Source organism: Dermochelys coriacea, chromosome 2 (assembly GCF_009764565.3).
Source record: "Dermochelys coriacea isolate rDerCor1 chromosome 2, rDerCor1.pri.v4, whole genome shotgun sequence".
Lineage (NCBI taxonomy): Eukaryota > Metazoa > Chordata > Testudines > Dermochelyidae > Dermochelys > Dermochelys coriacea.
The window spans coordinates 52736040-52763042 of NC_050069.1; the positions used below are offsets into that span (position 1 = coordinate 52736040).

The 27003-nt window shown below is 43.5% G+C and overlaps 1 protein-coding gene, 1 long non-coding RNA gene and 1 pseudogene across 2 annotated transcripts; 1 reads left to right on the forward strand and 2 right to left on the reverse strand.

The window, feature by feature from the left end:
* Nucleotides 1-915: 915 nt before the first annotated feature.
* Nucleotides 916-4586, reverse strand: LOC119850831. Its single transcript, XR_005291044.2, has 3 exons — nucleotides 4269-4586; nucleotides 1950-2043; nucleotides 916-947 (listed from the first exon to the last, which is right to left on the reverse strand). It is a non-coding gene; the product is annotated as an uncharacterized LOC119850831 (long non-coding RNA).
* A 4949-nt stretch (nucleotides 4587-9535) lies between these two features.
* LOC119850830 lies at nucleotides 9536-12777 on the reverse strand (annotated as a pseudogene).
* A 2758-nt stretch (nucleotides 12778-15535) lies between these two features.
* Nucleotides 15536-18724, forward strand: LOC119850828 (fatty acid-binding protein, adipocyte-like). Its single transcript, XM_043507676.1, has 4 exons — nucleotides 15536-15694; nucleotides 17092-17264; nucleotides 17490-17591; nucleotides 18495-18724. The coding sequence occupies exons 1-4, from the start codon at nucleotides 15682-15684 to the stop codon at nucleotides 18681-18683; spliced, it is 477 nt and encodes a 158-aa protein (XP_043363611.1). The 5' UTR covers nucleotides 15536-15681; the 3' UTR covers nucleotides 18684-18724.
* The last annotated feature ends 8279 nt before the right edge of the window (nucleotides 18725-27003 follow it).

Genomic DNA, 27003 nt, shown 5'->3' on the forward strand with positions numbered 1-27003 from the left:
AAGGGACCCCAGAAGGTCATCTAGTCCAACCCCCTGCTCAAAGCAGGACCAAGTCCCAGTTAAATCATCCCAGCTAGGGCTTTGTCAAGCCTGACCTTAAAAACCTCTAAGGAAGGAGATTCTACCACCTCCCTAGGTAACGCATTCCAGTGTTTCACCACCCTCTTAGTGAAAAAGTTTTTCCTAATATCCAATCTAAACCTCCCCCATTGCAACTTGAGACCATTACTCCTCGTTCTGTCATCTGCTACCATTGAGAACAGTCTAGAGCCATCCTCTTTGAAACCCCCTTTCAGGTAGTTGAAAGCAGCTATCAAATCCCCCCTCATTCTTCTCTTCTGCAGACTAAACAATCCCAGCTCCCTCAGCCTCTCCTCATAAGTCATGTGCTCTAGACCCCTAATCATTTTTGTTGCCCTTCGTTGTACTCTTTCCAATTTATCCACATCCTTCCTGTAGTGTGGGGCCCAAAACTGGACACAGTACTCCAGATGAGGCCTCACCAGTGTCGAATAGAGGGGAACGATCACGTCCCTCGATCTGCTCGCTATGCCCCTACTTATACAACCCAAAATGCCATTGGCCTTCTTGGCAACAAGGGCACACTGCTGACTCATATCCAGCTTCTCGTCCACTGTCACCCCTAGGTCCTTTTCCGCAGAACTGCTGCCGAGCCATTCGGTCCCTAGTCTGTAGCGGTGCATTGGATTCTTCCATCCTAAGTGCAGGACCCTGCATTTATCCTTATTGAACCTCATTAGATTTCTTTTGGCCCAATCCTCCAATTTGTCTAGGTCCTTCTGTATCCTATCCCTCCCCTCCAGCGTATCTACCACTCCTCCCAGTTTAGTATCATCCGCAAATTTGCTGAGAGTGCAATCCACACCATCCTCCAGATCATTTATGATCATATATGCCATAAGCAGGGTTCTTTACTGCCACATCATCTGTTGAGAAAGAAAACCAAGATATCAAACACAGAACATGCTGTATTTCTCTGGACCACATTGTGAGTCCCTTACTCATATTGCTAAGCGATTACTTACAAAGGGTGTCTCACTGGCATCAATAGAAGCATTTGCATGAGTGGTATCTGCTCCCACCAGAAGGTGTTCACAATGTGGCCCTCTGTAGCTCTAGTCCTTCACTAAAATGAGGACAATACGTACCTTCCTCACAGTGGTTGAGTAGCTAAATTCACTCCTCTTGGTAATGTGCTTTCAAATCCGCAGATGGACGCCGCGATCTAGAATTCTTACGTTCCAGCGGATCAGTTCTAAACACACCTTACTTGAAAATGCTGCTGCTGTTTTTTCTGCACAACTCTCCAGAACCACACATCTTACCTACACAGGGTAACTTACCGCACAACCCCCTAAGCAGGGTTAAACCTTTGAGACACAAAAATCAAATATTAGTAGCACAGAGTTTTATATTCAGAGTTATCCAGTGGGCTAAACACGTGCACTATGTTATTTAGACTTGACTCAAACAAAAAACATTCAACATTTAAATGTTTCCATCCCTGCAGCTTGCTGACATTTGGTACTTTCCTCTGACCTATTAAGTCCTATTGCCAGCTCCAGCCGTAGGTGGTGCTCGAGAACACTGATCCCAAAGGACTGGAGCAGAAAAGATACAGCAGAACATTCACACAGGAGGTATGTCTGTTCCACTAGTTCTGGGGTGAAGTTCACACCACTGAATAAGCATCAAATTTTACAAATCAGGTGCCGCAACTGATTCTTAAATTTGCTGATATTACGGATGCATATCTTCTCAGTTATTGCTCTAACCTGCTGCTCTGTGCCAGTGAGCTACCAGGGGGACTCTATTTAATGAACATCCTGAAGTTCACTAAAGCACAGAAGTCTCATCGACTGCAGTTCCATGCTAGGTAGTACATTGAAAGCCTATAGTTACACTATAGTTGCACAGAACCTACTCACCTCCACATAGGTTGATTATATAGAATGGGCTGAGTTTATTTTGATAACGGTGGTGCTGCAATTCTTCTGTAGGACCTGATGTTGGTTTGGACCCCTGTAATTCAAATAATAAATGAACTGACCAAGTGTCTTGCTTCCCCGCCTCCCCAAGACAGTTCCATTTTTCAATGGTCTTGACTCTGTTCTGGAAATTTGATATCTTAAAATGGGACAACTGAGAGTGTCCTATTTTATGCACAGCATCTCTCCTCACTCCTTTACCTAGCAGAGGGCACTGCTACAAGCTGCGGAAAGCCATACTCCCTATCCCCCGCCTACTGGGAGAGCAGCAACAGCAGGCAGAGGACCATGCCAATGACACCAGATCACCCCCACAACTTAACCATCACCTAACCCCAGCCAGCAGCACCACCACCAGGCCAGCATTAGCAGCAGAACCGCCACCCAGGCTGCCAGAGTGGAACCCAGCTGGTGGTAGCACTAACCCCTAAGGTGAGGGAAGAGGATGAGTGTGAGAAACTAGCTTGTCAAAGGGGTGGGGAGTAGGGTTGCCACTTCCGAGATACAAAAAAATGGGACATCTAGGATTGTTTTGAGCCCATAAAACTGGACAACGGGCAGTGTGTACTGAGCACCTTTGCAGATTTCCCAGGCAACTACCTCAAAACAGGGAGGATCCTGGGAAACCTGGACTGGTGGCAACCCTCATGGGGAGTAATGACAGTTTTACCTTTTCTGTGTTGGGTTTTTTCCCCACAATTTTGTGAATGTGGTCACCTTAACAACAAACAAATAAATAAATAATAAAGCTGTCTATAGTGCTGCCCCCTAGTGGTGACTTTATCTCAAATGTTAGCAGTCTGTGCTCTTTGAACAGAAGGGAAGGAGCTCATTCCTAGCCTCCGGTTTCACCCTGAATGTCATGTCTTGTTGTCTGTGGAATCAATGGCAAGGTTCCTCTGAAGTGATTATCCATCATTTGCGCTCTCCAAGGAACAAATTGCTTCGGGAGAAGCTAATTCGTAGGGATGACTCCTTAAGAACCTTCAGCCTGAGGTGAGATCCAGTGGGTGTGGATTATGACTGATAGAACTGGCAGCTCTGTTTATGTAATGCTTCTGCAAAAAGACCTGTTGTTCAAGGGTGGAATCAGGACTGCTTTGTTCTTGGAAAACACTATAATGATGGATAGCGGTGCAAAACCCTGGAGGAAAAGAGTGTCCTACAGGAAAGTTAAAAACTAACCAGATGAATAGCAGTGGATGAAGTGTTAAAGACTGTATTTCTACTTTCCAACTTGATTACAGAATATTGAGTAAATAGAGATACTTACTGCTTGCCAGTCCCTAATGTTAGCATTCACTCAACAGGACTGCTTTCCTTCCCACTCAGCTATCTGAGGTTGTCAGTTCAATTCAATAGTGACTACAGCTATCTGCAAGCTGTTCCTTCTACACTCTGAGCTATCCCACAGGAGCAGAAAGCCATAGGCAATGGTGCTAACTTACAATATGTTAAACTAGATCCTTGCTTTAGTGTTTTTCTACAAGACAGGAGAATTTTCCCATCCAGCCCAGCTTTGAATTATTTAGGCAAGCTCCTACCTGCTCCCTCCCCTAGATTTCGGTGGTTTGAAGAAAATGGAGACTGACTAGTCACTACACATTTTGCAAAACCAAGTCTCAGCCAGTGAAGTTTTGCAGATTTAAAGCCAAACCAAGATTAGCTTCTCTCTTATTGAACTCCCTTATTCTCCTTCCCTTTTCTTTCCAGCAAGGGCCCCACACCATCTCCCCCCTCAAGCCATGCATTGCCAACTCATCAGTCCTTGTAACAACCCCAGAGAGATAATTTGAGCCCCATAAGGCCAAGATAAATTGCCAGAAGAAGCCATACTTCTGCTTTAGTTTGACTAGTTTCTGGAATTTAGGTCTCCAGGTTTTTAGCTTTTTCATAATTAAGAAAAACAGGTTTTAGTGACCATTTTTTTATGCTCAGATGAAGTCTCTTCTGAAGCACCAACCCTCCCCCGCCCGCAATGAGAATTAATTCCAACCAATCCCTTACACAGACAGTTGTGAGAACTGAAAGAGACAAGAAGGTTCAGATAGTCTCAGTGTGACTTCTAAAATCCCACCCTCAAGTACTTGCTTCCAAAAATGTTTTCACCAGTAATAAAGCTTCACCCCCCCCCATGTGTTGCAGAGCAAAGAGGCAGCAAGAGGTCTGTTAGTTTTCATTACAGCCAAGAGCAGACTTTAAAACCAGCAATAACTTCTAAAAAGAAAGTGAGACATTAAACTCGCACACATTTCTTACCCAGTGCTTTTATATAAACCTCAAAGTTTTCACTGGAGACAAGTTTCCGGGTCCCTAGAAATAGGTCACAAATGTTTGAGAGCACATAACAAGAGACAAATGGTTGGAGTGAATTATGAAACTCTCAACTGTTTTTTTTTGAAGATGCCATGAATATGTGAGAGGCCAGGAGGACCAATGAGAAATCCAGAAGGACCAATGAGGAGTCAGAGGCTCCAATCACCAGCATTTCACTAGTTTTGCTTTGATTAGAAAACCAAAATCCAAGGCATTGGCAGTAAACAGCTCAAAGACTGGCTGTAAGAAAGTGACATCCCCCCCCCCACCCCCAGGGTAAGAGTTGCAGAAGAAATCCACACAGAGCTGGGAATAGAATCCAGGACTCCAGGCTCCCAAGCACATTTTCCAGCCGTATGAAGATCTGTCTTTGATTGCAATTGTGACTTTATGAACAAATGTCCAATCCTAGGTGGAATGGGTTCATAAAAGGAAAGGATTACATTGTGATAACTGAGCCTAAACATTTATCCTAATCATGAGCTCAACTGTGAAAAGTGAGTGAAAGTTCATAAATTATCACAATAACCTATAACAACAAATGTAGATAGGCAAAGGTGCAAAAGAAAAGACTGAATTAGATCAAAGAAAAAGGCCTACTGATATAATTCAAAGTCTGTGTTAAGGTTATGCCTGGAAACAAGAAAAATGTGGGATTCATTTCCTTCAATGAATCAAATCTGGTGCAAATTACAGCAGCGGACTGTCAACACACGCATGATTTTGCCTGCATCCCCATTGTAAAGTGGGTGATTTCCAACCCAGGGATTCTGGGTTCTAATCTACAGCCCCAGCCAGGTAAGATAGACTGGGTTTAAAGCACTTTCTGGGTCAGAGATTGTTTAGTGTGGACAATAGGGGAGTTAAGATAAAAACCAGATTACCTGTGTCATCAGGAAACATCCCTCAGAATGCTAGAACACAAGGTCACTCTACACTAGCACAGATGACCCCTCCCCCCTATCCTGCAGTCTGTGGTATGGATATGGCTGGATATGTATCCTCCTTTTTGACATTGAGTTCCTTGGAACCAGTGCTACCCATTTATTATCTCTTTTTTTCCTCCAAGGGTCAAGATTATTTTTGGGCCTAGGTTCAATTAGCACTTGTGACCAAAGTCAGCAGTCAAATCCAAAATTATGGGCCAGATTCTACCGCCCTTACTCCCTCACAATGGTACCTTGCTCTTTGCAATCAGTGCACTACATGAGGAGTCAGGGTGGTAAACTCAGGCCCCATCATGGCATTCATACAAAATACTGTTTGTTTAAGCAATAGAAAAAACACCTCAAAGTGCAGCCTTTAAACGTAGCTTGCCTGGGTGTGGGCTTGGACAAGCCAAGCTGCAATAGATACAATGGTTCATGAAGCAAGTTATCTGCAGTTCTCAGTTGAGAGAAGAAATTCACACCATTGTCTGCCACCACAGCATATCCGTCCAGTCTGTTTGTATGTGCTCCAAAATGCCTGCCTTCTCCTTCCAAGAGTTCAGGCTTCCTGGCTGGAACTGGGGCTTTGTTTTTCCCAAGACACCTCCACCCTCTTCTGTCTTTCTTGTCACCTACCCAAAATGCTTCTTTTGAGGACTAATTTTAGTCTCCTTATATAGCCCACCACTGTCATCTTCAACACTGTACAACATGAGCCTCATCCTGTCTTTTCCTTCATGCTGTGACACCCCCAGGAGTGTCAACCAGGCAGAGTTTTTCTGATGCTGCCAGCTGTGTGCCTGGCTTTTTAACTAAGCTGATGCTGCTTTCTGCATTTTGAACCATACAGGCAGTAGGCAAGATTTACCCCCCGGAGCTCAAGCATGTGCAATATCCCCCCCTTTTCCACTCACAGGAAGACAACTTTAGACTCTGATGACAGTGAAGGCTCCCCATGAGATCAGCTGAATTAGCACATTCCAAGCTGCCCTAACCTCTGTCTTCTTGGGCTGATGACTTTGCAGGATCTGCAAGCCTGTCTCCAGTCTGCCTGGATGGTAAAGTTATTAGGTGGCTTCTGCAAGGGTGCACCTTACTTGAGATAGACATGTTGCTGGTAGGGCTTGGATGCTGACTTCTGCAAACAAAAGCCCTCAGGACCCAGAAAGCAAGTCTACTGTACTAAATGCAGACTACTGGAAAGAAGAGGCATTCCCAACCCCAGGAGGAATGGGGAAGATAAAATGGTAGGTTCCCTGGGGAGAAGTGCATGAAAAGTTAAAAATTTCATCCATCCTATTCTTAGGGCCTAATGTATTGATGTAAAGACTAGGGCTGAATATTCTTATTTTCTCCTCTTTTTATCTGTTTAATTATGGCAGTGGAATTGTTGCTTTTCTAGTAATGGGATCTTAAGACGACACCCCCATGCTGCAGCTTCTTAATTGTTTTGTGTAAATTGAATGACGAGACTGGCACACACCCATGTTCTCCCTTCAAGGACTGGTTCATAGAAGAGAAGCTACAGTGAACACTACACTGAACACATTCCAGAGACAGGTCAATTCTCTCCTCTGTACATTACAGAGCGAGTATAAAATGCTAGCTGATCAGAGTGGCTTCATTGTAAACACATGTGTAAGTGACTAATCAAGGTGCAAGGTAACAGAAAGACCTACTGTGCTTAATCTCCCTAAGAACGTCATTTGTGCTGTCAGATTTGTCCTCAAAGCAAAGCTGGCTGGGAATGCTCTGCTAAAGTTTGAGTTCACTGTGGATTACACGTTCAGATAGAACAATAGCATTCAAGGCTAGAAGGGACCACCAGCTCATCTAGACTGATCTCCTGTATATCCCAGGCCAGCAGGCTCACGCTAGATCCAACAACTGAAATTAGTTTTAAGTATTACAGCCCATAAGAGACTAGACTATTATGTTCCACAGGCAGAAAATAGGAGAGACTGAGATACACCACTACCCATGGCCTCACAGTGGCAGGGAAATGATTAAGTGAGATATACCCAAATAATCTGGGACACCCCCCCCACCCTCACAGTCACTGCCAATCTGACCTAGGGGGAAATTCCTTCCAAACCACACATCTGGTGATCGGAGAGAAAATGCTTGGTGCCACCCCAGAACCCTGGCCCACCCCTTCCCATGTACCAGCTCTAGTCATGGCCATCCCTGATGCTTCAGAAGGAGATCAAAAGTACTTTTCCTCATTTGCATCAATACCATTCATTTATTTAACATGGGTGTTTGAGAAAAGCAGCTGCCTTCATCAGTTGGTATTTTCAGGTGAGGAAATATAGCAGTGTACTCTCAAGGGAAGCACTGTATATTCTGTTGTGCATTGCGTTTCTTCAGACCAGCTAGAATGGCATCCAGCCCATTCATGCGTTAAGATAGAGACTTTGGTGTGAATTATTGGTTGTGTATTATGAGGAATGTGACTCACCCTATGAGTTGAGCAGTGGTAATCCAGCATACAGAGGTGGGGGAAGGTTGCACCCTGGGTCCCATCATGTGAGGCTCCATGTTAAATTTCTTTAATCTCTAATATAGTCAGTTAGGGAAGGAGATACAGCCTTTAAGATTACTACAGCAGTGGGGATGACAAGAATTAAGATATTAAGGTACAATTTAGATGTCTGTGGGGAAGATGTTGTGGTTTTGGGTAGATCAAGGGGACATAACTTAAGAAAGCTTTCCTATAATATTAGGATGGAATATTCACAAACCTCTAGGGAATTAGGCACGTATGCCTTTATACACCTTCCAAAATCCAAGCCTACATTTATAGAAAACAGATCTATTTGACTAGATGTAAGCAGGGGAATAGTCCCACTATTGTGGGGAACTTTCCTGGCTTCTGCACTACCCCCGTGAAGTGGGTTAGCGAAAGGATCTGTGTCCTCGCTCCCACTTCCTTTACCCAGTGGCCTCCCTGCCCTTGAGGGCTCCCCTTCCTCTCTCCTGTCTGGCAGAGTCCTCATAACTCCAACAAGGCTGGACCCAGGATTCCTGGGGGGGGCTCAAGCCCCAAACCTGCTGTGGTCACCTAGGACAGGGGCTAGGGTGTCCCCACTCCGAGGTACTCTCTCTGCACTGGGCACTTCTCTGACCCACTGACCATTACATACATTACATACAATTTGAAGCAAATGCAAGTTATTTAATCAACAATTAATTTTAAAAAGAATAAGGGAAAATGGGAAAGGTTAAAGGAAACATCACCCCGCTCTGTGGCAGGGAACATCACAAACAGTGTCTCTGGAATGTCAGGGCAGTTCACAGTCTCTTCCTTGTAAGTCCCAGGCCTTCTTCTCAGGCCCTGGCTGTGCTGCAGGGATGCTGGGTGTTGGACACTTGCTCTGGTGGTGGCCACACGCTCCCAGGCTCTAGGTGGCAGGGCCCTTCTTCCCAGCATTGCCCCCACCCTGTCAGGGTTACCAATCCCCCTCCGAGTCTGGCCTGCAGAGCCTCCTGGCTGAGGCGTCTCCCTGTGCTGGGCCCACTGCCTAGGGTCCCCCCTCACTCTCCCCAGCTGCTCATGACACCTGGCTCCTGACTGCTCCAGCTCCAGGTTCACTCTGTCTTAGCTCCAGCTCCATTCCACCTCAGAACAGCTGCTGCTCTGCCTCCAGCTCCCTGGGCTGCTTCTTTGGCCCCTCTGGCTCTGGTTGCTGCAGCTCTGCTCCCAGGACAGGTCTGCTCTGCAGGCTGCTTCTGTGACTCTGCTCCCAGCACTGACCTGCTTCGTGGGCTGCTTTTCTGGCCCCTCTGGCTCTGGTTGATGCAGCTCTGCTCCCAGGACAGGGTCTGCTCTCTGGATCTGGCACAACTCTTCTCCCCAGCTCAGCTTGGGCCTCTGCTTTCTCCTTAGCTTGGCCCTAGTCTATCTGACCAAGGCAAATCCAGCTCATATGGAGGACGGGACCTCCCTGGTCTCCTGACTCCCTGATTAGCCTGCCCGCCCTGTTATTCAGGCTGACCTGGAGCATTGGCCTCTCCCCATTGTTCCAAGGGACTGTCAGTCTCAGGGTCCTGATTCCCCATCGACCCTTCCCCCTTTTAGTACTGGGAGCTAGCAACTAAAACACCCCCACTGAATGTTAGTAAGGGGCAACAGTCCCCTTACATAGATTAGAAAGAATTAGTGGGATTTTTAAAGCATTTTAAACTAGAATAGACAAGCAACTTGGAAACATTATTATTCTACAAGGATAGAGGAGGACAGAGTAGGCTGGAGAAGGTGGACTAGACACCTTCATCTCACCTCTGTTTTTACAGTTCTGAAGGTCAAATCTCCAAGAGTAGTTACAAGCTAACAAAGAATATGGACTCCAATATTCAGTGTCTGAAAGCCTGTTTAATACATTATATGAGTACACTGTTACTATGAGACAAGCCTGTACACATTTGAGTGGGAAACAGAAGCTTGTACTGGAGCTTTCTTGTCAAGGGCCATCTCAGGGAGTTTTTAGTCCAGTGGACAGGGATTAATGTCCTCTTGCTTTCTCATATATTCTGATGCACGTGACGGTGTTTGTCGTACATTCCTAAAAAGGGGGAAGTTATCACAGTATGATTTAAAAATGGCTTCATATACAGTTCAACAAATACTATCACACTTGGTTTTCTGAGAACACTTAGAGAAGCAACAATGCAGTGCTGACATAAGGTAGTGTTCTTTGCCTCTAAGAGTTTCCTTCAGGTTAAAAAAAAGTTAGTTGGTCAGTCATCTTCGCTACAGTTCAACTTGCTAAGCATTTACTGTGGAGATACAACGCTCAGTGATCAAATAGCAAGAATGAACTCACCACCACCATCTTCCTGTCCACTAATCTTCTCTTTATTTATTTATTTATCTCCTTGCCATTCCACTTCTGCACCCAAGTCAGTTAGCCTTCATCTAAGGTTACAATACTCTACCAAAAACAAACACAAACCTCAAAGTAAAGTGTTTAGCCCACTGTCCTGCAGGTTAGAAGTTATTCAGTCTGCAGGATGTTAGGAAAGATTGAGGTTTTTGCCTTTATAAGGCTTGTCACTTTGCCCCCATTGTTTAGCCCTCACCTTTGTTTTCCTGTCTTCTGCTGTGATTTCCTCAAACTCCTCCCCAGGCTGAAGGAGACCTCAGTACTTTTGAAAGTGCTCTTGGTTTGGATTGTTAGCACATCCCCATCAATGCTGATGGTCACAGTGGGTTCGGTGAGGCTGCCCAGTTTCCTGGTAGCTAAACTCATACCTGCAAATTAAAAGATGTCTCAGATACTCGTTAAGGTCATGGGATAAAAGTTAAAGGAATAAGAGAAGGACTAGTTTCCTGTGCTTTCTGCACCAGCAGTTTGTTACTGTAGCACTTAGACCAGGGGTGGGCAAATTTTTTGGCCCGAGGGCCATATCGGGGTTGTGAAACAGTATGGAGGGCCGGGTAGGGAAGGCTGTGCCTCCCCAAACAGCCTGGCCTCCACCTCCTATTCGCCCCCTTGGACTTCCCACTCCCTGACTTCCCCCCTTCAGAATCCACAACCCATCCAACCCCTACTGCTCCTTGTCCCATGACCGCCCCCCCCGGGACCCCCTGCCCCAACTTCCCACCCAGAACCCCACCCCCATCTAAACCCCCCTGCTCCATCCCCTGACTGCCCCTTCCCCCCTGTGACCCCACCCCCTAACAGGCCCCCCAGACCCCGACCCATCCACCCCCCCGCTCCCTGTTCCACCCCACGACCCCACTCCCTGTACTCCCCATCCAACCTCCCCTCCCAGGGCCTCATGGGACCCACCCGCTATCCAACCCCCACTGCTCCCTGTCTCCTGACTGCCTCCCCCACAAACCTCCACCCCATGCAACTGTCCCCTGACTGCCTCACGGGACCTCCTGCCCCTTATCCAACCCACGCCCTCCCACAGCCCTCTTTCCGTGCCACTCAGAGCAGCAGACCATGCTTATTGGAAAGCCTGGGAGGTGGGCAGGTGCAAGCCACACTGCCCGCACAGCAGCATGGTTGCGGGAGAGGAGGGACAGTGGGGGAGGGGCCGGGGGCTAGCCTCCCCAGCCAGGAGCTCAAGGTCCAGCCAGGACAGTCCCGTGGACCGGATGTGGCCCGCGGGCCATAGTTTGCCCACCTCTGGCTTAGACCCTTTAGTCCAACTGAGGTGAAGCAAAATGTATATAGTAGTCTTACTAAGAAACAGCATCAATGTTACACTTGTGCCTGTATCATGTCTCACAGAGCAGTCCTCTCATGTATAGTTTGAGTAAATTACAGAAAGGCACATACATTAATTTCCTTGTTGAGGTAGAGTCTAAAAGTCAGCAAGATATTCCAGTTCACTTGTAAGGTGAACAAAGCTTTGTTGAAACAATGCTATGGGCCTAATTCTTTACTAGTTTGCACTTTAAGTCATTCATGCAAAGTGATAACAAAAGATCAGTTAAGATAGGAAGAATTTGATACACCTGTGCAAAGTGACTAAGTGACTACATGAGATGCAATGCAATGGAGGTCTAGGCCCCATGTTACCTAGAGTTTAAGTTTCATAATGTTTAGTTTACTTATGTACACTGCAGGCACCTCAACCCTACTATTCTCTCCTTTCCGTAGTCCACTCACCTCCCATGCCCCCAAAAGACATACTCAGTCTTCCATTAAGAGCAGCCCAAGGGGCAGCATTCATGAGAACAGTTCACATCAGAGAGCCACTTCCCCTTATCAGCTTACAGTTCTCAAAATAAACCCCTCATGTCCCTTCTTAAGAAATGAGCACTGGGAAGCTGTAGAGTGAAGAAATGTAGGAGCAGAGTTCAACTAGAGCATATCCTTTCTAAATCCCACACATTACAACATTTCTCATCCAGCTTTTTCATGTCAACATCAAATTTTTCACTGGAGCTTAGTTTCCAAGTTCCCAGGAACAGGTCACACATTGTGAGGATTTGCTGGGTAGACACACTCAAGAAAACAACAGTAACTCTCAAAGAGAGCCAAGAAAAGAGCCTAAATTATAAACACCCTGAAAGTCTGTTTTTAAAGCTGATCTGAACATGTGATATTATGAGAAAAGCAATCAGGAAAGTTATCCTGGACTCCAGTGAATAGAATTTTAGTTTGATTTCTTTTAGCACAAACCCACAGTCTGTAAATACAGCAAAGGATAAAAAAAAATCACAATTTTAGCCCCAATTTAAAACATAGCTTTTCCAGAAATAAAAAACAAAAAAAGAAAAATCACCATTCCAAGACAAGAGCAGCACAGTTTTAAAGGGATGTGTGAAGGCTCAAGAAGCTAATTGTTTCAAAAAACTCCTAATCATATTCCATTAATAATGTTATTTATAAAGCACTTGGGCCCATAGGTGCTCGAACTAGGGGTCCTGGGGGTGTGGCAGGATCCCATGGCTTGAAGTGGTTTCCATCACATACAGAGTTTACAGTTTGGTTCAATGGCTCTCAGCACCCCTACTGTACAAATTGTTCCAGCCCCCCTGCTTGGGTCCAGATGCCCAACTTTAACTTGGCAGGAGCTGACACCACTGCTTTAAGGGCCGCTTTCTGGCACTGGAACTTCACAGGGCAATTAGGAAGAGGGTCCAGCAAATGATGCATTGGCCACTATAGCAAAAGCTCAGTTGCCTTCTAATATTAATATTAGTTATTATTTGTGTTTAGACATAGTGCTTAGAGGCCCAATCGAGATCAGGGTCCTATTGTGTGAGGTGCTGTACAAACATATCAGTCCATGCCCCAAATAGCTGAAAATCTAAATACACAAGGCAAAGGGTTGGAGGGGAAACAAAGGCTCAGTGCCATGAGCTAAGAGTAGAATCCAAGTCTTCTCTGGGTCCCAGTCTAGTGCTCCAATCACTAGACCACACTTTCCCTGATATAAATCACAATAGTGGAACTTCTAAAAGTGGGTGGTGCCAGAACACAGATACATGCCAAGATGCTGCTCAATGGGAGAGTGCATGTATGGAGGGGAGTTAGGACTCAAATATCACCAAGCCCCTTCCATGACTTCAAAAACTGACAAGACCACCTTAAAATCAATCAATTACTTTATAGATAGCCCATTTAAGATTGCTGGTGACTGTGATCATCACAACAATGCTCAGTCTGTACAAGGTATAAATAATGAAGACTTGCTAGAAGCCCAGTTAAGAGAGATGTGAAGTAATTGGAAGTAAGTGTTGGAAGGCACATGTTGAGAAGAGTGCAGCCTGTGCATGTAATGCAGCTGGAAGGAACATCTAGTCAGACACATGGATTTCCATGGAGCCCCCTTACAGAATCAGGGCTTAAACCAACAAAGAGCAGGCGCTTCATTGGAGAATCCTCTTAGATTTACCAATTTAACTGACCTGAAATCTCCGCCCTGCCCAAGCATACCACACTTCTGCTACTGAAACCTTGACAGAAAAAAGATCTGCTGCCTGGTTTGATCAGAGAGGTCCAGCTTTAATAGGAAGCTCTTCAGTGAAGTCCCTCTCCTCAAAACTCACTTCTAACATGAAGCCTAGGAGTGCTAGGTGTGCTCTAGTGTGTTCTGTGTGAAATCTGTTGCTTGTGCTCTGCAGGAGGTCAGATGATCATAATGCTCCCTTCTAGTCTTAAAATCTATTACTCTAACTATATTTATTTAATAAAGAGGAGAGAAATGCAACAAGAGGTAGAGAGCATAAATTTCTACAATCAAACCTTAGCATGGCTCTACCAAAAAGAAAAGGAGTACTTGTGGCACCTTAGAGACTAACAAATTTATTAGAGCATAAGCTTTCGTGAGCTACAGCTCACTTCATCGGATGCATTTGGTGGAAAAAACAGAGGAGAGATTTATATACACACACACAGAGAACATGAAACAATGGGTTTATCATACACACTGTAAGGAGAGTGATCACTTAAGATAAGCCATCACCCACAGCAGGGGGGGGAAAGGAGGAAAACCTTCCATGGTGACAAGCAGGTAGGCTAATTCCAGCAGTTAACAAGAATATCAGAGGAATTGCTGAATTGGAATTAATTTGCAAACTGGATACAATTAACTTAGGCTTGAATAGAGACTGGGAATGGATGAGTCATTACACAAAGTAAAACTATTTCCCCATGGTATTTCTCCCCCCCACCCCACCCCCCACTGTTCCTCTGATATTCTTGTTAACTGCTGGAATTAGCCTACCTGCTTGTCACCATGGAAGGTTTTCCTCCTTTCCCCCCCCTGCTGTGGGTGATGGCTTATCTTAAGTGATCACTCTCCTTACAGTGTGTATGATAAACCCATTGTTTCATGTTCTCTGTGTGTGTGTATATAAATCTCTCCTCTGTTTTTTCCACCAAATGCATCCGATGAAGTGAGCTGTAGCTCACGAAAGCTTATGCTCTAATAAATTTGTTAGTCTCTAAGGTGCCACAAGTACTCCTTTTCTTTTTGCGAATACAGACTAACACGGCTGCTACTCTGAAACCTGTCATGGCTCTACCAGTGTGTTTTTTGCTGTCCATCTGTTTAGACTGTAAGGCCCAGATCATCAAAGGTATTTAGACACCTGTCTCCCATTGATTTCAATGAATTTCAGATGCCTAAATACCTTTGAGGATCTGGGCATAAGCTTCTAAGAGCAGGAACATTGTCTCCTTTGCTGTCCCATTCTGCACTAAGCACACCATTGGCACTTAACAAATAACAATAATTAGCAATAGAATTCAATGGATAGGAACTATACAATTTATTTTAATAGATGTGCAACCCTAATGGAGTTAGGATAAACTATGACCCAGATCCTGCAACTAACAACAGGGTTCCAAGTGGGTAGAGAGATCCACTCATGCACATTCAGTTGCAGGAAAGGGCAAAAATCTGTTCCTGGGATCATAGCAAGGTCTAAGCAGGTGCAAGAAATGTCAGCTGAACAGAAACTGATTCAGACTCCAATCCTGCAAAAATTTACACATGTGCTTAACTTTATTAAGCATTGTGAGTCATCCCACTGATCAGGGCCTAATGCTGCAGACTTTTCTTCCTGAACAAAATGCTTCTTAAATATTTTTCTTTAATGCACAGTATTTTTGAATGGTAAAGACCATTAAGTGCTGAGGACACAGTGATCCATGTGCCAATGAGAATAAAGGAATAACAACACTATGACCTACTAAGAAAGAAAAAAAAAAAAAGAGCAATGCTCAAATTGGAGTTCCTGATATTCTCTCCCACCATTGGTCATCCCAGAGGGTCACATGGTCAAGGGTCCTTTTTAAGCAGGTGATGTGGTCTTATGGCTTTCATATCACTTTCCTGTCTGATAGTGAGAGCTGTTGCCTGATTCCTCCAGAAGCCTGTTTAATAAGCCTCACATAATGTGTGATCTATCTGTAGGCACTTAGAAACTTAATTCCAGTGAAAACTTTGAGGGCTATATGAGAGAACTGGGTAAGCAATGCTATGTGGGGTTACCTCTGGTTGTATCTGTCTGTCCAGGGAAAGATTACTGAATTTGCATTTTAATCCAGATTTCTTCTTCCTGGCTTTAGGAACTCTCCTGTACTACTCACTAAGGGCTCCCCTTTCCTTTCTCTCCCTGGCTGATTGTCTGGCTAAAACAATTAATCTTAAACTGCAGCGTTCTTGGGGAAGCGTGTTGCTTGGTTTAGTGTAGTCAGGCTTCTTAATGTAGAAGGAATTGGATTGGAGGGTGTGGTATCCTATTAATTGAATAATGCATAATTAACTTCTAGTGGAAATAATTCAGTAGTGGTATTGTCTAGGGTAGAAAAATCCATTGGAGTACTCAGTGCCTTTACCCCTTGGAAACACAAAGCAGTAGACTGCTGAGACTCTAATAAGGTCAGTAATTAAACATTTGTCTAATCTGGATTTCTGTCTAAGTGGTTTTCATTGAAGTACAATCTTATGTTGATATTAGAGTACTAGAATTTCTGGCTCATTAGAACTGGAATTTGTTAGGTACCCCAGGGACTGGAAGTAGTTGCTGCTAGCTGGCTAGTGTGTGTTTAAGGAATTGCATGGACTCCTGACTAGATACCTGGAGAAGTCTTGACTGGGTAATATGCTTCTCTAAAAACTCCTAATTTTAAATTGAAGTTGGCTTTAAAGGATCTTATCTCTCCCATAGACTGACTGGGGACTCTGACTAGCTTATTCTGAGTTAGTACTGTAATCTTAAAAGTCTTTCATTTAGAGACTAGAAGCAAAATTCTCAAACAGACTTCTAAATCCTGTTTTTCTTCATCAGACTTGAGCACCCTGGAAAACTCTCCTAACTCTTATGGAGAGCACTAGTGTTGCCAGGTTCTTCCTTAAAACTTTCCTTTTAGCCACTTTTCAACTGCTACTAGTTCTGTAGCAAACTGTCTGTTTGGGACTGGTTTTGGGACAAGTCCTAAACAAATCCCTCTAAAAGTGTTTATGCTCTTTGGAAGCAAAAGGTTGCATAACTTGGTGAAACTGACTGACTCACCAGGATTCTCTTGGCCCTTAAACTCCAAGGGCATATGCAGCTGGATGTTTAATTCAGTAAAAGGATTTAATTTGCATTGCACTTCAGAATAGTGGCTATACAAAAAATATCTTGACTTCATACTCCCTGGACTGGACTTGGAATGCCTTTACCAGAAATTTCAGGCAGCCTCTGAAATGTAGGATTACTAAAACATAAAGAGCAAGGGGCAGATTCTCACAGAAACAAGTCATGTATGTTTTAAATTCCTGGTCTCTTGCCTTCCCTTAGTTGAAAGCAACAACACTAAGTAAGAGGGTGTTCTGGAAGTGAATAGATTACCTAATATAGTCTACTGCATGATCTACAGGTGTGGGCTTTGCTACCAGGAAAATAGTTGGTGTGGCCAAGCCCAATGTAATCATAAGCACCCATGGAGATGTGATAACCATCAGAACAGAAAGTACATTCAAAAATACAGAGATCTCTTTCAAGCTCAGTGAGGAGTTTGAGGAGACCACAGCAGATGACAGGAAAGTTAAGGTGAGTCTTCCTTAAAACCAGCTGGGGTTGTGGGAGGGGAGGGACTTCAAAATTGCTCTTGAAGTTAGCATGTCTACCATGAAGAAAGTGCCACAAGTGTTCTGCAGAACTATAGGTATACCCAGTCAACTGGGGTCCATTAATGTTGGACTTGTGGACAAATCTCCTTGTGTCTGAAGGACACAAGCTAAATAGCAACACTCTTTTGTTTCCTTGTCTCTGCAGAGCATCGTAACACTAGACAATGGCTCACTGATTCAGGTGCAGAAATGGGATGGAAAAGAGACCACATTAATAAGAAAATTGGTGGATGGGAAGCTGGTAGTGGTGAGTTAATGTCTGGTATTTAATCACTGAATGCAACATGTGTTCCATATTGGCTTCTAATGAGGTGGTGGGAGGGAAACATGTAGGAGTGAATTATGATAGAATGGGGGTGGGCTGTAACTTCCAAACTAGTGAGAGACTTGCACATTAAAATTCAGGAGTCTTCAAGGCGTAGACATTCTTCTAGCCCTCACTTTGCCTATCCCAAACTGAAGTGGGGGGAAAAAATGTGCACATAAAGCTGTGTAGCAATGCGTGGGTAAAAGTCCAAAACTCAAATTCTCATGAAAGTTCTTTTTTTTTCTATGAAAACCTAAGTCTTGACCAGTTGTAGTAAATGTTGTAAAAGCTGGAATGGCTCTATAAATATACCTCCTTCCCCCCCCCCCCCCCCCCCCCCCTCCCGAGCCACTATCACAGCACAATAGTCTAACACATTGACTGGCAAGCTTGCATCATTGCGGTATGTTGACTGACATGTGATCTGTCACTGCTGAATTGACAGTGTGGCTCTCTGCCATATTTCTTCCTGCTCTTGTTTCCTGGGTGCTGGAAGAGGGAGGTTCTTGTAGCAACTCTAACCCAGGATGTTTCAGAGAATGTATATGGGCAGCTCCTATGCTAAGTAATGGTGCCTGTGCTCCCTCCCCAGGCTGTCTTGGATAGTAGAATACTGTCAGGTTGGCCTCCTACTGAGACCAAACCATGATTGAGAGGTCTATGCACTCCTTAGGTATAGGGAGTTCTGAATAAAAGCATGCAGCTCTCTGAGTTGTTCCCTATTAATTTGCTTGAAGGGAGGAATGGAAGTGATATCTAAAGCTTGCTATTGGCTTAAAATAAAAAGTGAGTACTTGATATGCTGCCTAACATACATTTTTGTTCAACAATCTATCCTTCTAGGAATGTACCATGAACAAGTTATCTGTACTAGAGTCTATGAAACCTCATGAAGAAACCCTGTCTCTCCAATGGACTGGGGATCTAAGTTGTGGAGAACCAGCTCAGTTCCAGGATGTGAAGCTCCAAGTCTGCTTTGTGACAGAACCAGACAGTTTACCAGACTTGATGCCAAACCAGCATTGTAGCTAATCTGAACTCTTGTGGTTAGGCAATAAATGTTCAACTGTCTAAGAAAGGTGTGGTGTTGGAATTTGTACAATATAGCACTAGCTAATGGGGGGGGGGGCGTCTTAACAAACTGGGGAGGGACCAGGGTGTGCACTAACTGACTCCCTTCATTACTATGCAAGATAGGTAGATGTAATCTTAATAAATATCAAGCTGGTTCATAGGGTTGCAGCAATGGTGACAACATCTTTGTGCATCTGGCTATAACACTCAAAGCTTTCTGACAGAACTCCCGTCTCAATATGCCTGAGATGGGTAAATAGTCACCAATTTTCTAAAGGGAAAAGCTTCCACAGGAAATGGAATGACTACCCCAGAGATGGGAGGATCATCTGATACAAGACTTTCTTCCTCCAATTTAATATTGGATCTTAGTATGGGGAAAAAATGTGAAATGGAAGTCCTTTAGACTGAGAATCACATCTGTCACTGGGTGACAAGCAAAAAAAAAAAAAAAATCTAAACCATAAAGCAAGAAGAATAACTTTTGGAAGTAGAAAACATTCCAGGGCAGGAGCACTAATGGAGGCAAGTGGTGTACAAGTACAAAGGTATAGTGAATCAATATAACGGTGCCCTCAGAATGGCAGGCAGATAGGTCCAATGGGTAAGGTGGGGCTAAAAAGCCAAGGGCCCACAAGTGGGGCCAGATTGGCAAGAGCTCAACTTCCCTTTAGTGCCCCTACATAAGGACCCCAATTTTCCAACAGCTCAGCATCCAATGTATTAAGCTCCTCTTGAAAATCGGTGCTGCTTATTTTGATTGCCAAAATGGGTGCTAAGCTCTTTTGCAGCACTTAGGGCTGGATTATCAACACAAACCAGGCACTTAAAACTTCATTTATTATAAACTTCCAATACACTGGCACTCTGGTGTCTTCTTAATTTAAGAGTGTCAAAGTCTATGGTGATGCTGCTTATAAATGGGTCTGTGTACAACAGTCTCTTTCTTGAGGAAAGAGCAGCATGGAACTCTTTTAACTTAGCTGGAGCTTATCTGTGTACAGAAACAGGGCATTGTCTCATATGCTCAAAAACCCTGCTGGAGGGGGCACTGCAGATCCCAGGAGATGAAAGAGGAATGAGTATAATATACTAAATGTTACAGTAGAATTTGATTGATAAATAGTGTTTAAAATTAACAAGCAAAGCCTCTTTTCTTGTATCCTCTCTGTTCTGGTCAGTCTCTAATTGATTTCTCTATGAGGGCACACCAATGGCAGAAAGTTAGAATGAAGTCAATTGGAGAATGACCAGAACAGAGATACTGAACCAATCACATCACATTTTGGGGATGCTGAATGTGAGCTGGGCACTTAGACCATCTCTAAACTGAGTGGTCTTCATCCTTCTCAAATGCTTTTCAATTTAGGGCAAATAATCATTAATATAGCAGCATATTGGCTTTAGTGCTATCAGTTCACTATGGCTTCTCCATTTCTTGTCAACCCTCCAACATTTACTTTTTTCCAGAGTTCCTGCCCCACCCTATCCCCTTTTTTGTCACAAACTACAACTATATACAGCATGAAAGATTGCCAATATTCTCTGTATCTGTGTAGCACTCAGGTCCAAATTCTCAAGGTATTTAGGTGCCTGACTCCCATTGGTTTCCATGAGAGCTAAATACCTTTGAGGATCTGTGCCCCATAAATTGGTGGTAGGAAAAAATGGCTGTGATTTCCATCTGCCACCTTCCTGTATCTCTTCTCCATTCCACTTCTGTACTTGAACTAGTGAGCCATTCTCTAAGGTTACAACATTCTGGAGAGACAGCAGGTTGGAAATGAGTATTTACCATCAAAGTTCTTCAGTTTAAAAATGAAGCAGTTCACCTAATTCTAACAAGTCCCATGGTCTATGGCCTAGTACACAAGGTACCTTTGAGTTCCAGTAGGACATTTTCTCCACTATTTCATTTGACTCAATCATTTGCAGATTTATTAATGAGTGACATTGAGAAAGACATCCATTTACACCCATATCCAGCAACTATTTTTTACCTTGATTTTAATGTCCTCTGCTGTAGCTTCTTCAAACTATTCACCCAGTTCAAAGGTAATCTCTGTATTTTTGAATGTGCTCTGGTTTAGATTGTCCATTGCGACTCTGTCACTGCTGGTGATCTCCCACTAGATTTTTTTCAACTTCCTAGTTCCTATGGTATGACTAAACCCATTTCTTTGAGTCAGACAAGACACTGGCTCAGATTTTAAACATCATGCAAAAGTCATTGAGGGATGAAAGAAGGAAGAATAGGGTTAGTTTTCTGCTGAAATTTCCTACTTCAGCTCCTCCCCATACGCACTGATGGTGAATATTAGGCACTTTGGCCTAAGTTTTTCAAAACATAGTGATTTGGGTGTCCTGCTTGGATGACTTAAAGGGGCCTGATTTCAGATATAGATGCTCAGCACTTTCTGAAAATAAAGCTCCTTTATTTTGGATACCAAAAAAATCAAAGCATCCAAAATATAGTCACTTAAAAATATTAGGTATTGATGTAGAAATTGGGCCCTCATTCTGATCTCACTTAAATCTAAAGTAATGTCCACTGATGTCAGTAGAGTTCATACCAGTTCAAAAATAGTGTGAAATATGAATCAAGCCTAATGTATTAATGGTTGACTAAAATATTACTTCCATTATATTTTTCACACGCTTTTTTTTTTGTTCTATGTTTAAAATATCCAAGTTTGCTTGGCAATACTTTTTTCAAATAAAGGCATGCTTCTTACTGCTATGGCACTGTTATTCTCTAGGGTGCAATCCTGGCACCACTGAAATAACAAAACTTCAGTGGGGGTCTGAGTTTCACCCAAGATTTTTTGTTTTTACTATTTTCTCCATTATTCCATGATGAAATGAAGTTAGATTAACTGGATGATATTTGTCCAGATCTTCCTTTTTTCTTTCTTCTGTAAAATTTGTAAGCACATTTGCTTTCTTTCAGTTTTCTAATTACATCCTCTTTGAGAAGAAGAATCTGCATCTAGACTTTACTCCTGGACTGTTCGTTCATGGCTCCTGTGCTGTCTATTGTTCACTGCTACTAATTCACTGAGGTAAATGAATTTCATTCTGATCTTAACCTGACAAAGGGAAATGTAGCTCCATCTTTCCCCCACTCACCTGAGCTCAGAATTCCTGTCTCTTTTTAATTTGCTTAGGAGAAAAAGTTTGGGCTTCAAGATATGCTATTTCCGCTTGTGATGGTGCTAGTATTTCTTGCTATTCTTCTTTCTAAGCTATAAATCCTTTGCATGAGCTGTTGTTTCTGCATAGGGTCACAAGGGTGGATGGTAGCAATGTCGACACTGTTTGAGTAGCTTAAGAATGGCTTTTTGTCTGTATAATTAATGCACTGTCACTTTCATTCTTAACATTACTGGTACTGCAGTATTACTGCTGTATTCTGACTAAGGGCTTGCACGATGCATTAGTCCGTGCTACAGGGTATCAATTCTAGTGTATTATAATGTGTGATGCACTAACTGGCCTGTGTGGACCCTTCTGGTGTGCACTAACCGTTCCCTAGTGCACATTAAGTTAGTACTGTTTGAAATGGGACTACCCTAGGGGACATTTTGTGCACCTTCAGGGTCCATATGGGCCAGTATATGCTAGTTCACGCTCAAATTCACACTCCTTTAGTGCGGACTAATACTCCACGTAGACAAGCCTTAATTCTCTCTCCTTGTATGTCTTAAGGGCTGATCCTATGAATTGCTGAGCACATTCAACTCCCAATGACAGCAACAAGTAGCTACCTTGTAAAAGTGCCGCCTTTGGATGGGAACATTAAATGGAAAAACTGAAGAATTCCAGTTAACTAACTGTAGTAGGATCCTTGTATAATTCACGTGGGGAAGCCTTGTGAAACAACAGAAGAATCTGACTTAGAAAAAGTGTCCTAGCCTCTTGGGTAAGGGGGCTGCTTTGTTTATACTTTGAAACATATGTGATAAATTATCTGTGCTTTGGAAAACAGGTCATATGGACAACATCTGCTAGATTAACATTAATCTTCATTTTGTGGATTTACTCTCATGTTGACACTTTTATACTTTTAAAAAAATGTTCTGCTTTTGGTACCTTTCATTCCCCTTATTTCAAGATATTCTCAACCACTGCAGCACCGGAATCAGGACTGTGCCATAGAGCAGGGCAGAAAATGGTTTTCCTGTCCTGCATGAAAGTTTTGTGATTCAAAAAAATTCCCATTCACAGTGGGATAAAACTGAGACCTTTTGAAAATTTTCACGGATATCAGAGGTGCAACCCTACACTCCTGGTCACTCTGCTTTCTTCTTAAGAAAACTGAAAAGACAAACACTCTTTTCTCACATAATGATATTTAATTATTTATACAGAGTATAACAGCTTCAACAGGAGAGCTCTACTCAGAATAGCTAATAGCCTTAGTGGTAGGGCACTCATCAGGGCTGCAAAAGGACCTGGGTTTCAAATCCCTGTCCAAAATCAGGTAGTGCAGGGACCAGAACCTGGTTCTTCCATGTCTCCTGTGTCCCAGTGAGCACCCACAACTGCTGGACGATGGGCCTACAATGTGGGGACGGTGTTTCTCTGGTTTTCACAGAAATTCCATCCTGAACCAGAGTCACTTTCTGACAAAAAGTTTGCCAAAACTGGTCCTAGGGTTGCCACCCATCCGGGTTTTACCCAGACTGACTGGTTTTTGGCTTCTGTGTCAAGGTGCCATTGAGAGTTGCCAGGTGCCAAGTGTTTGGTTCAAAAAGGGAACTTGGCAGCGTCCAGGTCAGATGTACTGATCGAACGCCAAAAGGCAAAGTTACCACAGGGCCAGGGAGGCACCCGGTCATTAACCCACACCAGCCCCTGCTCAGCCAGGGCCAACCCCTACCTGCAGACAAGCTCCTTGCAGGCTGAAGCAGCTCCCGTCCCAGCCCCAGAGCAGAGGGACGCCAGCTGGGGTTGGGGAGGGAGGTGGAAATGATCCAGAGAGTAACGGGGGAAGTGGGAGAGGAGTGAGTGATGAGGGCGCTTGAGGGGGACGAGGCAGACAGGCGGGGTTTGGGGGATGAGACATAGAAGGTGCAGAGCCTGGGGGAAGAGGTGGGAGCAGGGGCAAGGCCTTGGGGTGGAAGCAGCAGAGTCAGGGGCGAGGCTTTGGGGGGAAGAGGTGGGATGGGTGGTGGGGCCTCAGGGGTCCAATTACCAATGATTAGAAAGGTGGCAACCCCAACTGGTCTTCTCATTGGAAAAGGTTTCAGGTTTAACTAATCAGCATTTGCAACAAAAAACTGTTTTATCAAAAATTCCCAACCAGCTCTACTGGCAGCAATGGAAGCGTAACTGGACTAGCTTACTTTTGTCATATTATGAGACACCTGATGGAATAAAAGTAGATTCTTTACATATACAGTTGTATTTAATAATGTAAGGCCCAATCCTCCCCCTACCCTCATGGTATGTCTCAGAGACCACAAACATGTTACCTACCATTCTTCATATCATTTCCCCTCTCAAATAGGATCCCCTTTTCATTCCCTCTGGGTACTACATTTGGCATCTCAATATTGGATAGAAGTCCCAACTCAAGCTTGAGCTGATATAAATACTGTTTCTTCTTTCCATCATGACAACCTGAGATGCAACCCACCCATCTATATTCCCAATATTCTGCATATCCTTACAGTGTAAACCTGAGAACCAAATGTACGTAATATAGTCCAGAAGCATGAGCACATTATAATCATGCAAAAAAGACCGTATGATCAGAATTCAGATACTTCAGAAAGAAGACTTTCATTTCTTCCGAGGAGCCAGGTAGCATAGTTCCCTCCCTCACTAAAGAGCATTTGGGAAGAGAAGGGCAAAATACGAGTGATGTTAATGCTGTTACTCCTTGGACCCAAGCTGCTGGTCAAGTTCAGGGCCCTATAGGTTTGTTTCCAGTAGAAAGAGTAATTAATAGAGCCAGTATTTTCTTGATGCAATCTTGTTTATTTACCAAGATATACATAATATCTGTTTCCTGCACTCAGAGGACTCAAACAGCAGTAGATAGCTACTTTGCTCACTATTTCAAACCTGCCTTTCCAGACAGCATTCTGTGCCCCAAAAGCTTTTTGTCAGGACCTAATTACCATCACTTCTGCTGTCTGTCTACCTAGCTTGTGCTCTCTCTCTCTCTCTCTCTCTGTGTCCACACCACCCTCACCCCCAAACACACGTACACCAATGAAAGCCCTAGTCCCAGCATTTGAAAATCCTTGAGCCCATCATTATTTTTCTACTCAGCTTTTCCATGTGCTTTTGTTTGGTGCTACTGAGATTGTTTCAGCCATTTCTTTACACTTATCCTGAAAGAAAAGCAGTGGATACACCCAACCCATAACAACAAGGTTTAACCCAACTCACAACAATACTTTCACTTTAGTGTTCCATAATTTTTGGTATTTCTTTGAACTACAGTGATCTACACTCCTGCCTTTCAAACATGTTTTTAACTGCAACACTGTAGTTATAAAATGAATGGTCCTTTTTAGAAGCTGAACTTTATATGTCTGCAAATACAAGGACATTGATGGATTCTACGTTATGCAACTTAGATAATGGAACTCTAAAACAGGGGTTCTCAAATCACCACTTAATGGTCTCTTCTCATCTCATGGTCATATTCCTGTCATTCATTGTATCATGAACCACCTCTCTTCTCCACCTGTCCACTAGTCATGGGGGAGGGAAAAACAGCACGGGGGGGGGTTGGTCTTAATAGTGTGGTGAAAAAAGCATTTCAGAGTTTGTGATGACAACTCCAAATGGAAGGATAATAGACAGAGCAGAATAAAGAAAAACATGTTTAAAAGATCAAATAGACATGTCATTTTGAAGGTGACTCATGAGAGAAAGGTGGTTCAGTACTTTAAGTACAGAGTGTTCTGCCTCCAGCTTTTCTCTGTCTCATAGACTCGTGGACTTTAAGGCCAGAGGGGACTATCATGATAATCTAATCTGACCTCCTTCACATTGCAGGCCACAGAACCTCACCCACCTGCTTATGTAATAAATCCATACTCTCTGATTGAGTTACTGAAGTCCCCAAATCTTGATTTATAAGCTTCAAGTTACACACAATCTACCATTTACTTTAGTTCACACCAGCAAGTGATCCATGCTCCACACTGAGAGGAAGACAAAAAAACAGGTCTCCACCATCTTACCTGGGGAAGATTGCGTCCCAACCAGAATATGGTGATCAGTTAGACCCTGTGCATGTGCGTGAGACCCACCAGCCAGACAGCTGGGAAAGAATTCTCAAAGGTAACTCAGAGCCCTCCCCATCTAGTGTCCTGTCTCTGCCGAGTGGAGATATTTGCTATTAACAGTCACAGATGGGCCATATGCCATTGTAGGCAATTTCATCATACCTTCCCCTCCATAAACTTATCAAACTCAGCTTAAAACCAGCTAGGTATTTTTGTCTCACTAGTCCCTGAAGGCTGTTCCAGAACTTCCACTCCTCTGATGGTTAAAAACCTTCATCTAATTCAAGCCTAAACTTATTGATAGCCAGTTTATATCCACTTGTTCTTGTGCCAACATTTTCCTTAATTTAAAATACTTTCTTCCCTCTCTGTGTTTATAGACAGCATCATATCTCCTTGTTAGGGTCAAGTCAAGCTCCTTAGTCTCCTCTTGTAAGGTAGATTCTCCATTCCCTTATCATCAAGTAGCCCTTCTCTGTACCTATTCTAGTTTGAATTCATCTTTCTTAACATGAGAGACTAGAATTGCACACAGTATGTCCACATGAGGTCTAAACAGTGCCTTGCGTAATGGTAATAATAATTCCTTATCTCTGCTGGAATATCTCACTTGATGCATCCTAGATTGTACTAGCCTTTTTCATGGCTGCATCACATTGGCAGCTCATAGTCCTTCCTGTAATCAACCAATATACCCAGGTCTTTCTCTGCCTCTGTCATTTCCAACTTTTATGATCCCCTCTTATAGCAAAAATTTTTGTTGTTAGTGCCTAAATGCATGACTTTGCACTCTTAAATTTCATCCCATTTCTATTATTCCAGTTTTCAAGGTCATGTGTGATATTCCAGTTCTCCTCCATACTAGCAATACCTCCCAACTTTGTGTCATCCACAGATTTTTTAGCACATTCCCACCTTTTGTGCTAAGCTCATTAATAAAAATGTTAAATAAGACTGCTCCCAAGACCAATCCTTGAGGAACAACACTAGTAACCTCCCTGCAGCTAGACAGTTCACTTTTCAGCATG